The 13,010-nt window shown below is 43.4% G+C and overlaps 1 protein-coding gene across 3 annotated transcripts in view; it reads left to right on the forward strand.

Annotated features, from left to right (window-relative positions):
* The window catches only part of LOC143354045 (zwei Ig domain protein zig-8), a 141,437-nt gene that overhangs the window by 18,430 nt on the left and 109,997 nt on the right, over positions 1–13,010 (forward strand). For 2 of the 3 annotated variants that reach the window (XM_076787742.1, XM_076787752.1), the window contains one exon: positions 8,289–8,441. The exons of the other annotated variant lie outside the window; for it this stretch is intronic. In XM_076787742.1, the coding sequence (XP_076643857.1) occupies positions 8,289–8,441 (153 nt within the window). The remainder of the gene's footprint in view (positions 1–8,288; positions 8,442–13,010) is intronic. 3 annotated transcript variants of the gene reach the window in all.

Below are 13,010 nucleotides of genomic sequence, written 5' to 3' on the forward strand. Positions count from 1 at the left end.
TTCCGTGGAAGCGTATTCTAACTCCCACCGGCGGGTAAATGGGGAAACGGAGACTTCCTGTGAAGTTCGAAATTGGAAAAAATCTTCGGGTCTCTACGATCGCACGGCTCAGCGACTTCCCGGCGTCGTTTGAACCCTGGGACGCAGCCGGGATTCAAAGAAAACACCGCGGAAATGAAGTCGTTCCTCGGATATCGTTTCTCGGATTTGCGCGTCGAATTAAACCGCCCTACACGAACCTTTCTCTCTCCCTCCTTCCCTCTCTCTGTCTTCTCCAGGGCTCTGCTGGGCTCCGTTGTTATTCCAGCTCGGTGCAATCTGTCGTCGGACTGATTCGATTCAGCGAGTTCGTCTGGGCGAAATGAATCCCCGTCGCGCGATGCGTTGAACAAAGTTGGTCTAAATAGTCTAATGGCGGCCCCCGGGTGCCGCGATTTTTACTACCGCGCCGATTTAATTGACCCTTTTCACCGGGTCGGCACGATACGCACCGAGTTTTAATGACTAAATTACGTCGATATACCGAAAACAAGAAAAAAGTACCACGCAAGCGCAGCTCCATTGCGTACACTCCGTGCAACTTCGTCATTGAGTGAAACATTCTCTGGTAATGAGACACATATTTTGTTGTGTCGTATCGGACTTGAATCACGGTGAATCGGAATACAGCTAAGGAACACAGCTAAATGCTGACACCGGAGAACAAGTTTCGTTTATTGGATAAATTACAAGCAGAGCAGTCGAACTTGAACGTAGGTGTGACTTGTAAGCAAATTGAATACGATCGATTGGAAGTAGACCGTGGATTTTATGCATTCGTGACGAAAACGAGTAGGTGGAATTTGAAAGACTAGGAAGGTTAAAAGAATTCGAAAATGTGGATGTATCGTTTTTAAATTGTTGAAGTCGTTAGGGAAATAAGGAAATTTCTACTTGGTTGCAGCGTCCAATTGATGCAGAGAATTTTCATTTTGCATAAAGATCCGCAGTCTGGTTATAAGAAAAAATTCAGCAGATTGTTAATGGGAATAAGAGTCGAAAGAGCGACAGTCTGGCTCGCGACCAAATTCGGATGTGTACCTTTTTTGGAATGTTTGAGGCACAGTGGAGGGGATAAATCGGTTCGGTTCATTGGGAATCAAAATCCGGAGCATGTCAGGAGCGAAAATCTTCGGGCAGCCGCATCCGGATGGTTTTCCTTCTGGATTTCGCCTTCGGGGCGTCTCTACGAGCAGCGTTTCTCGTTCGTGTAGTTAGAAACCGTTTGCCAGAGTTTCAACTGGCAACGAAACTTGAACGGAGTTCGCGTTCCCCGGTCCGTTATGGTTTCACGGATTTACACGAGCCCCGAATGTCGATCCGGCAGCCAATTTCGAGGCGAATTTTCAAACTGGGAAAACCCCGGTTATGGTTTTTTCTTCTTCTTTTTTTTGCTTTCCCAGGAGAGAGAAAAACGGGTCGTTCGAACAAGCGGGGTTAGAAGAAGCGGCCTTCCACACTCCAGCCACAGAATTTTTCTCACATTAAGGACCTCGAAGATAGATGGTCTTTTTTCGAGGAGCGGCTCGCGTCGAGAAGCTCTCCTCGCCGCTCTGTACATTCGTTAAATTCGAGTCATTACATAAATTGTTGTTTTACCGTGGCGAGCGAAGAACGAAAAAAAAAAAAGGAGAACGGGCTCCCGTAAGTGTCGGCCTGGCCGGGAATCTCACGCGGTAAAAAAGAACGATGAAAAATGTGACAGTGTTTTGATTAATATTGCACTAAAAATCCTGGTTAACGAGCGTCTTAATGACAGGATAATTAAAGCATCCCGCGGCATCCGCGCTGTATAGTGCGCGTAATTAATGGACGCGCTCTGCATAGAAGTTAAAAGGCTAATGAATTACGTTATTTACGATCAGAACTTCCACCGGGGAATAAATCTCAATGCGCCCGGTGGTGATCCACAGATTCGTTTCGCGGATGCCTGTAATGTTTATTACATCACCGGCTTACGTGAGAAATCTGAGATATTACGTTAAACTCGAGGGAAATGTACCACCACGGGACAAAAGTAATAAAGATAAATTGCGTGACAGTGATCAAAATAAAAGTCGCCGCAGTTTATCATTCTATTAACTTTACTTTACCGCGACCCTTGAATTGCGTTTGTTGGCTTTGCATAAAAATGTAATCATCCGCTGCACTTTCATCAGAGTTTTCCTTGCTAATGAGTGACTCGGCACATCTTAGCAGGTTCGAATTTCAGTGATTTCTTTATACAGGGTGTTAAAAAAAGCATTCAATATTTATATGGTATATAGGATACACTGTAATGAGTAAAAAATTCTTAGTAAACATAGGTCGAAAGGTCAACCGTTTTTGAGATATAAACATTTTTGCTTGCTAACTCCACGATTCATTTACTACTGGCCTTTTGATACAGGGTGTAAAAAAACCATTCAATATTTCTATGGTATATAGAATACACTGTGCTGAGTAAAAAAGCCTCAGTAAACATAGGGAAAAAGGTCAACCGTTTCTGAGATATGAACATTATTGTTTGCTACCATTATGATCAACTTACTTCCATCGCATGCGATGCATACTTCAGTGTTTACAAACCGCGTTCTGAATGTCCTCCTTCAAGTGCCGACAGTAGATTTCATCCGGAGTCAGTCAGTTCTGTAGCGGAAAATCATAACACGTGGAAAATTTTTTATAAATATCAAAAAGCCAGTAGTGAATGAATCATGATGTTAGCAAACAAAAATGTCTATATCTCAGAAACGGTTAACCTTTCGATCTATGTTTACTATAGCTTTTTTACTCAGTACAGTGTATTCTATATACCACATAAATATTGAATGCCTTTTTTTGAACACCCTGAATATGTCGCTAAGGCCTGGATAACAAACGTTGCGGAATTATACCCACTACCGCGAGGTATACCCCGTGAGGGACCACGAAGCTCGAGAGGCCTTGGACACCGAAGCTTGTAAACATAACACAATAAACGACGCTGGCAAGACCCGTGTTGTTGACATGTATCGAGAATTCACTGTACTCGGTGAATCATTTACTATACTTATCATTTAATATTACGGTAAAGTCTCGATCTAAGCCGAACGGAGCTACACGATCTTAGTCAGTTCGCCCATCCTCGCGAGAGGCCAGAAGCTCGAGCTGCCTCGGTCGCCGAGCAGTGTAAAGTGTAAACATGCCGCGTAAAGGTCAATTTACACTATACGGCACGGACCGGTACGGGCCGACACGAACCGTCAACGGAACGAACCGGCACCGGCACAACAGTTTATGCTTTATGTCTGCACTCCTTGGGCGACAAACCGTCAGTTGACGTGAAATAGTCAAAATGACATAATGCTGGTCGGTACCGGTTTGGCCCGCGACGGTACGTGTCGGTCCGAGCAGTACAAGTGTGAACGATTCCATTCAAAACGCATGTTTCAATATTTTGTCCTGCTGGTGCCGGTTCGTGCCGTATTGTATAAATTGACCTTAATCCGATACCGGGTCGGGTATGTCGGTGTAAACGACTTTGTTTGTGTCGACTTTCACCAACTTATTCGTGGCATTTTTCTGATTAACGAACATTTTTCTCTTCCCGTACTTTAACGAGTCTGACTCGTGATGAAGATTTTGGCCCAAACGTAAACATCGCGAATAGGACTCGTGGACTGAAAATCGGGCCAAACGTAAACATCGCGAGTCAAACTCGCGAAAGAATTTACAAATATCACAGGTATTTACATTTCGGTTAGTATTGCAACTGTTTTCGAGCATCACTTTGGTCTGTTTACCGCGCGTTGACCCGTACCGCTTGGGTCCGGATTTCGTCAAGCTAAATGGCACAGGAAGGGGTTAAAATAATACTAAACACGATATAATTTGAACTCTATTTAACGGTTTAATTGACGGTATGTGCATGTATGTGTTTACACGCGCTGTGTGATCTATGTCACAACACGGTCCCGAGGATTGCAAAAAATTCGACACAAGATTTGCCTCCCATTCGCGGCGGGCAGAAATTATCTAACGAATTTTACAGTACGTGCGGATCTACGGTTCCGCGGCCCGGTGGCATAAAACTCGTGCAATTGCCGACGCATATCGTCGAGAAATATTCTTCGGGCTCGGGTTGCAACATTTTTCCACGGATCAGCGGCGCACGGTCCGTTTCGGGCCGGAGCGGAGCCGCGCACAGCTTGCTGGCGTTCTCGTTCGATCAATTCTCTCTACACGTGTACCGGCCGTGGATTACGCCTCGTAAAACGAAACACGTATGCCTATCGGCCGCGCTATCAACTTTCACGATCGTTCCCACAATTAAAACGAATTCTCGCTGGCGTAATAACGATCCCCGCGTCGCGTACCGATCGTCCACCGAATTCCGCGTGCACACAGCACACGCACACCCACACTGCCATCCGCCATCCGGCGGAATTGCCAGTCGACAGCCTGGCGGAATCGCGTGCTGGAAAATGGGAAATTCGTCCTTATCGCCGTGGAATCCGGTGACGTTAATGAAGAAACCTTTCGCGCCGCTGAATCGATCGGTTTAATTTATCCGGCGGATTCTGCTTGAATCTTTCGATAAATCATTGCCCTCGTAGATTCTCTTTTTCATTCTTTATTTCACCCGTTCCTATAAATCTTCTATGTTATTGCCTTTGCTTCTCCTCACTTAACCTTTTCGCGCCTATTAATATTTTTTACGCATCTAATCCGGACTCATTTTAATAAATTTCCGATGTTACTGCCAACACTATCTATCGGTGAGTATTCTTTTTCTTCCTAGTTCACCCTTTTTAATAAATTTTTTATGCCAACTTTGTTTACTTCTCTTTATTATTTTTAGTGTCGATTAATTGGCCAGAGAATGTTTGCCTTTTCCTCTTTAATCTGTCGATGGTATTGTTTACGAGAACAAATATTAAAAAGAAAATTAATCAAGATGTTTTCGAGTAGAGTACACAACACATTTAATTCATTTCAATGTAATGAAATCGTATTTACCTGTGCACATTAAAACATGCCAGCTTGTGTCCACTTAACCCATCCTCATTTTAATAAATCTCGTTATTAGCAGCTCCGTGTGATTTGCGTTATTTGTATATTCCGGAAGCCATAAATATTTTGCATTCTGTCGAACGCATTACAACAAATCTTCGATATTAATACCGACTGTTGGTCTCCTCTCTTGTCCATGTGTATAATTGCAGCAGGTGTGTGCACATTTTCTTGGGAAGAAATATAAATATTCAGAATCCGTTCGGAATATGATTTCAATTTGCCGAAGGCTGGATTCCGCCCCGTTACTACCAACATTACGGGAAATATTTGGGACCGTCGAATTCCGCTGGTCAACAGCATTTAATTCTACCTCGTTAATTCCCCATAACAACCCCTTCGCTTTGCGATATAGCTGGCGCACCCTCCGCCCCAACGACACCGTGGAATCAGCGGATAAACAGGGTCGACGAAATTATGGCATGATATTCGACACGTCCGGTAATCCAGCCGTGTCCCGCAACATCCGGCCAAATCGAATTCGGGTCGCGCGTGTTAGACGCGTAGACATCGATCTGACCTGTCGGTATAATTAATCTATAAACGTGGCGAATGGTGCGAAAAGGCGATGACACGACGATGGCTTCGAATTGTTACGATTCGAAGCTCGATCACAGACGAATTAATTTCGATCGTGACGCGACGGACGTCTGATCACGCTCTCGAAAAAGTTCGTCCCTCGTTCGAGAGCGAATCGAAGTGGAAATCTGTCGATTGCGAACCATACTCCAATTCACACGAATTATATGAAACGTGTCCCGAATAGAACGCTCGAGCCTTCGCAAATTATTCATTTCGATAAACCTTCACCTTTAAGGCGACAGACGACAATAATTCGGAACCGGGGCTCGAAAACTGTTTTAATATTCATTTCGCTTCTTAAAATGTTTGTGACGAACCTTTGCTCCTAATAGTTATAAATAGAGTGGGGATATCTGTGTGAAACGAACACTTTTGTCTGTGTTCAATTTCGAGAAACGGGAGACAAGTGTAAATGCATTTAATCTTTTATCAATCTTAATAATGAGTGGCTAATTTCTTGTAATCTTTCTACTATTTCATGTTTTATTTCCTGATTATTGACATATACATACGCTGTTAGATAGCAGTTCGAGCTTTCAGCTCTTCTTTCCCCGTTTCTCCTTCTTCATTCGAAATACGACGAAAGCCGGTCCCGAGCCATCGCCTTATATCGAAAGAAAACAAGTGAAATATCCGGCATAGAACTCGCAGGTGTCAGCGGGTTAATCAGGAGCTTCAAGCAGCTTTCGAACCCCGATCGAAACAATGGAAGCTTCATTGTTACAATGAAACGCTACAACCGAAGAATAACGTGGTTTTGTTTGTTTTTAAAAATTTAGCTACAAGGCAAAATCTTTTGACGATCGATCTTTTTGCACCCGGGCGAAATTTGCAGCAGTTTATCAGCGAATTAATAAAGCATATGGTCCAGAGGGTCACGTCCGGCGGCGGAAGGGTTGCGCGGGGGGAGGCGGTGTATGTGTGCAAACGTCACCGTATGCGCCAGAGGCTGCCGACTGTTAATTCGACTCTGACGCCGTGATTTAGAGGTGTCCCGCGTTTACACACAATACACGTGTTGTGTGCACGCGTGGGCGTACACGTTCCGCCGTGCATAGACATGCGTGGCTGCGCCTTATGTGCTCGGGGATGCCGCGGACAAACGAATGTTTTCCTGTTTACGTCCGCGGATCCGTATAGCCGACGGACTGTCGTTCACCTCCTGCTTTTTACCAATCCCCATGAATTGCCTTCGTTGACGGATATATCGTCGGTTTCGTCGTCGACGACACACCCGACGATCTTGTCGCGTTGCTCTTGGAACTGCTGCTTCGTTTTCTTCGGCGACTTCATTTACACTCGTAATACTATTCGGACACTCTTAAAAATGCGATAACTTTTTCAATATTGGACCATACGACCTGGATTTTTTTTTGCGAAGTACCTACATGACGCGAAAAAGAAATTCTTTAAAAATTACAATTGGTTGGAATTACAGAAAAATACTAAAAGTTGTATTCTTCACAGTGGCGGCTCGTAGCCCAAAATTAGTGGGGATGCTGCTCCAGAAAATTTCAACTTCCTATGTGCGCATGCGCACAACAGTCAAACACCACGCCGCTGGATCTGTGAAGCGCACGGTTCCATACAAAGATTTTTCTATCTTTTTATTATATTAAATGTTATCGATAATATCAAGTGAATATTGATAATATCAAGGAATAGGGCCGTCACTGATTTTTCAACATTTTTAAGTGCGCTCATATTGAAAATTTAAAAAGTACGTTTTGTCAATCTGTGTCAATTGTACAGGGCGAACCACGAGACGTGATTAGTTTAGATGACTTTGTTATTAGCGGGCTGATCGAAATTTTTAATTATCAAGCATAGCACGGTTCAGTATGAGGGACTTTTAAGACGATTATAATAAATTTTTAGAATTCGAGTGAGATAGATTTTCAGTAAAGCAAAGAACTTCTCTTTTATTGCAGAAGTTGCTAGATTGTTGTATAATTTTTAAGTGCAACATATAAGAACATAATGACAGATTTTTGGCGTGAAAGTTAAGAATATTTGTTTCCATTACACTTTTTAGACTCCTCCTTTCATTGACCGAAAGATTTTTAATGGTAAAATTGAGAAAAGGGCATTACTAAATTCGATTGTTAAACTCGTTTTACTTTTTTTAGAAATTTGCACTCGGTCCGTATTTACAAATATTCGCAGGGAAAATATAGTTCTCTATTTTGAATCGCACATATCTCATTTCGTATCTAATTAAATGACTGTCTCCAATCAGGCAATCAATCAGACCGAGGGTCGTGGCTAAGAAGTTTGCCGAAAATTTTCGGCAGTATTTCTGCGAGCCACATGTGGCCAGAAGGCGTGCAGCCACGGTTTCAGAAATATTTCAAATTTGCTCATTTCATCTTCCTTATTTATCTTCGTTTCCCGCCCCGCCCCTGTTTCCGGTGTTCCCTCCGGTGATCAGTTCTTCGTCCGTTTCCTCCTGGATCCTTTTGCTTTCTTTTGCATGGTTCTTGCATGCAGCGGCGGTAGCAGCGTCGTGCAACATTCTTTTCTTATCGTCCCTGAAACTACGATCTTCTTTCCACGCATCCACTGTCCTCTCCCCTCTTCGTCCGCCACTCCACCGACGACGCTACCTTCAGTCTTTATTTTCGTTCTTTCAGAATTTCGCCTCGATACGGCCGCGCTGACGGGCCAATGGGTTTCCGGAAAGCATTTGCTACGGTTTCTTCTTCCATCCTACGACTGGTACAGGATACGGGAGTCGGACGCGCGCGTTAAACCTCCCCCTGTGTCCCGTTCCCCTAACAGATCCCGTAAGTTTCCCCTTTTTGTTCTAGTTTTCTGCATTCGGCGCATGCCACCGGGGCTATCGCAGTATAAAAGTGAAAAATGGCCGGGTCGGAGACATTTTCGGTTTTCTGGGCCGCGCGGCGTGCAGTGCGCGGCGTCAGTTTTGCGCTGGCCTCGGCTATTTGTCTCCGGGATGCCCCGGATATTTACACGCTCAGCCGATCTCCGGCTCTAATGCTTCCCGATCGAGCCAGCCAGCCAGCCCTCCTTCGGGATCGTTTTCTCGCTCGTTTAAGTCGATGCCTCGAACTCCGCCGACTTCTCTTAAATCTAGTTTACCAACTTCCTCTCAAATTGCGTTAAAATGTGTTCCCACCCGCTCTCCGCACGCCAGCCTCGTCCGCCGAACACTTTGTCAGGACTAATCCTTTAAGAATTCTAATTCGATTTGGTTTGCCCCTTCGACAACGTCGCTGCGAGATTCTCCCATCTCTCTCTCTTTCTCTCTCTCTCTCTGTCTCTCTTTCCTCCCAGCGGAATTTTGTCCAATTTTAAAGAAGTTTCCCAGATTGTATAACTCCGTTGTCTGGTTAATGCTGTTGAAAATATTCCTTCCGTGATCTTCCTTTTATTCCCGGAAACGTTTCATATTGCAGACGTTCCATCGATTAAGGGGCTATTACACTTCTAAATACTTAAATAATTGGTTTTCCCCACAACGTTCACCCGATACAATGAATAACTCATAAGCAAATAAACGGAGCACCGCCGCGCTCATAGCAGCGTGTATAGAACACCTTATATGTGTATGAAGTTTACGATTGTATGAAAATTAAAAAAAATATTCTAATGGTAATACAGGGTGAACCGCGAATCGTGACCAGTAGAGATTACTCTGTTATTAGCAGTCCTACAACGCCGGAAGACATGCGATAGAGAATTGTAGATGCATGCTCGGCTATCAGTGCAGAGGTCATAGAAAGTGCTAAACACTCTGTTGTTCGCCGTCTACGCGAGTGCATTGCAGATGACGGACACCATTTTGAACGTCGCTTAAATTAAGGTAAAAGTTATGTTATGATACCTACTTACTAAAAATTATAGGTGTATTTGCAAAAAATGGAAGGTAACCTTGAAAAATCATGAATATTAGATATAAATCATTAGATAAAAACCATGCTATATTGGATAAAAACATTTTCGATCGGACTGCTAATAACAGATTAATCTCTACTGGTCACGACTCGTCGTTCACCCGCTATATTTTCCGAAGAAGCATTTTTTGAAAATTAAATTTATCAACATCTACAACTGTATAACCCTTTAAAGCCGATATCGCGTAATACACGTCGGCAGATCGTATACGTTGCTTGCGAATAATGGAATTTTTTCTATGCTGTGTTCCGCTTCAGCTACGAATATTCTTCATTAAAGATTTCAATTGGCACGAGTTTCGCATGGCTAAAAAAATTTTCATACGATTCTTTCACGGCTAGTGAAAACGATATTTGATACACTACGATAATATCAGATTCATTTATTCAATATTGTACTGTTCGTATAAATCCTGTCCGATTAAATACAGCAGAATCTTCCACATGCATAAATAAGGGGACTGGGCAAGAGAATGTTCAATATCCAGTTTTTATTGCTAGATCGTGCACGTATTTAACACAATCTTTTAAATCTATTTTTGATGTTGTTCTATCGCTCCTTCGTTAATGTACTGCAGTGGAATATAAATAAAATTGTTTGAAGTACACATGGATCTCTTTTTACACATCGGATGCGTACCGTGCAAATGAAACAGCATAAACCTTGTGATAAAATAATTCGTATGTCATGAAAGCAATCAAGAATATAGGAAAGTATTCGCTAAAATTATTTCATTTTATAAACACATAAAAGTTCACGGTTTATGGGGAACGAATAAAAATGATATTTCTGGAACAAAGAGCAGCGCGTAAATGTGAATAGAACGTGCTAAAAAATCGCGTAACCATGAATAAAACATGTTAAAAGGAACCGTGAAAATGCAAATCGTATGAAAAGAGACGCAACAATAACTTTTTTTACCTATATATCCGTTGAAAATATGCCCGTACGAACGAAGTCACAGTACACGGTGGAACCGTAACTTTTATGCATCAGCCTTTCTCCTTAAACATTTATGAGTCTCGGATTGCCAATTCAGTAATGAGTTTGAAGTATCCGCTAGGGATGTTGGTTACCGTGTGCGATTTCCACGCGATGGAATGGAATATCTCGGAATTCTATCCGGCGACAAACGGCGTAGAACCGTGGTACGTACACAGAACGTTAATTTTTCTCAATTTCGCGCGGGCGATTAATATCAGATTCGCAGCTCCGATCCGTGCTCGCGTTACAAACACTTCCTGCCCGGCGCGAAATTATGAAATTCCCTCTGGCCGGGTTTTCCATCTAGCGTCTCTGCCGGTTTTCAGAATAATACATTAGAAGCAGCCTTCGCAATGATCAAATTACTCGAACAACAGGCATCGTAATGGAATAATACCTGCAGTAATTGCGTTGTGCAACTAATTGGAGGGATGTGCTTCGCACTTTGCACAAGACCGGGGGTATTATCCTTGCGCGAAGCGATTCCTTTTGGGGAATACACGAGCGGGAACCGGAGTGTGGGCGCGTGCGCCGCTCGAAATAAATTATTTGGAACGCGTCCTGGCCTCTCGTACGGCTTTCACGAGCGAGTTACACTTGGCGCCTACCTCCGTCCCTCCTTTTTCTTTTTTTTTTCCGTTTTGCGACTTCCGCTTTCTGGGCTTCAGAAACTAATCTCACAAAGGTTTACAAACGAACGCCTCTCCCTCGCTCCCAGTATCCTCGACTAATTTTACACATCGGCCCGCAGCCGTTTAACTAGCTTCTGTCGCTTGTAAAATAACCTCCGCGCCCTCGCGACGATATTTTTTTGCGAACGGTATTTATTCCCTGTCGGACGGTACACATATTTTTTCCTCGACGCTCGCGCGCATTTGGCACCGTGGCTGAAAGAACGGCGAGTACTGGGAACGTCGACAAAATGCTTTTATTTTTTCCCACAGAGGGCCCCGCGATAGGGTTTTCAGTATTCGTTTGAACGGCCCGTCAATATTTCTGCCTATTTTTAATCATCTTAGCCCTTTGGCAACGCTGCGGCCACCAAACCATCCGCATTTTTTCTGCTGTGCATATACGCGCGAGAATTGTTGCGGTTTACCGGGGCCATCCACCGTTTCCAATCTCGACGTTCGTAACTCGGTTCTATCGGTTCGACAAAAATTCTTCGATAAAAATAAAAGGATTAGATTCGATGATATACTCGCGCGACAAAGCGACGTGTCAGTGCAAGGTTTTATTCTAGTCGAATGCAACTCGCGACCAGTGCATCCAGTCGGATGTCGATCGCGTTCCACGGCCTTGAAATCTACATTAGACATTGAGGGGTCAATTGTCGTTAATGGCTACCCGTGCTGCGAGCGCGAAACGAGGGTACTCCTTCGTGGCCCTCTTGTAATTTATCCTCAATTGACTCTCTATTAGACGCATTCATCTTAATGTCTGCTCGGTCGCATCGGTAATCGGCGTATCCATCGATTTCTCCTCGTTACCAGCTAGAACACCCTCTAATTCTATCTCTAATAAATTCTCCTGCATTAATTGCTCTTCTCAAATCTCTGGCCGAGCCACTCTACTGTCTATCGTGGTCTTATGCCACTCCCTTTAACCCTTGACATTCCAGCAAGCTTCTGTACCAAATCTGACCATTAGTGGTTAATAGACACGTGTCTCAACGTTGTATTAAAATGAGATGCACAATCTGATGTTGTGCGAGTCGTAAATATCATTTTTAGGAAACTGATTTACAAATTATTTTCTTAGACAAATGCTCAGAATTCCTAGCTAAATTTATTAAGACTGGACTGTGGATTTGTATGCAATATAAACATTGTATGCATTAAGTGCAAGATACGGGAGCTACACTGACATTTACTGGGTTTTTTAATAATTTTAATGAGACGAAAATACTTCAACAATTTTTTAAGTGCTTTGAACCCTTCCATCTTGCATTTGATCTACTCACTTCTGCCATAAATGCATCAAATCCGCGGTCTAACCACGAGATTATCTCGAGTTTCTGGAATTTTTAGTCAGACAAGACTGGCCAGACTGGCAATTTACAGATCCTAAAATGTGTTACACTGACTATGTTATTATGAATGTTGATTTTCAAATCTGTATAGAAATCCACATACATGTAAGATGACAGTGAACGCGTTAACAGATTCGAGGTTTACGCCTACTGGTAAAATTGACGAGATAAATTATACGAAGCTATTCCGCGAAAAACTAAACATTTGAACGTTTGAACGTCCGCCGTGCTGGCACGCGAAGAGTTGAACGGCACGGTTGCGAGTGCATAATCGAGCGCTTTATATCGCGGGCGAGACGTCAGAAGTATTATCAGAATCTTTCATATCCGTTTCAATCCGGCCTCATCGGAATCCTATCCGGCCGGTTCTCCTAATAATCCAATTACCGGCCGACAGCGAGACCGTCTGGCTTCATTTTCA

This window comes from Halictus rubicundus, chromosome 1, assembly GCF_050948215.1.
Source record: "Halictus rubicundus isolate RS-2024b chromosome 1, iyHalRubi1_principal, whole genome shotgun sequence".
Lineage (NCBI taxonomy): Eukaryota > Metazoa > Arthropoda > Insecta > Hymenoptera > Halictidae > Halictus > Halictus rubicundus.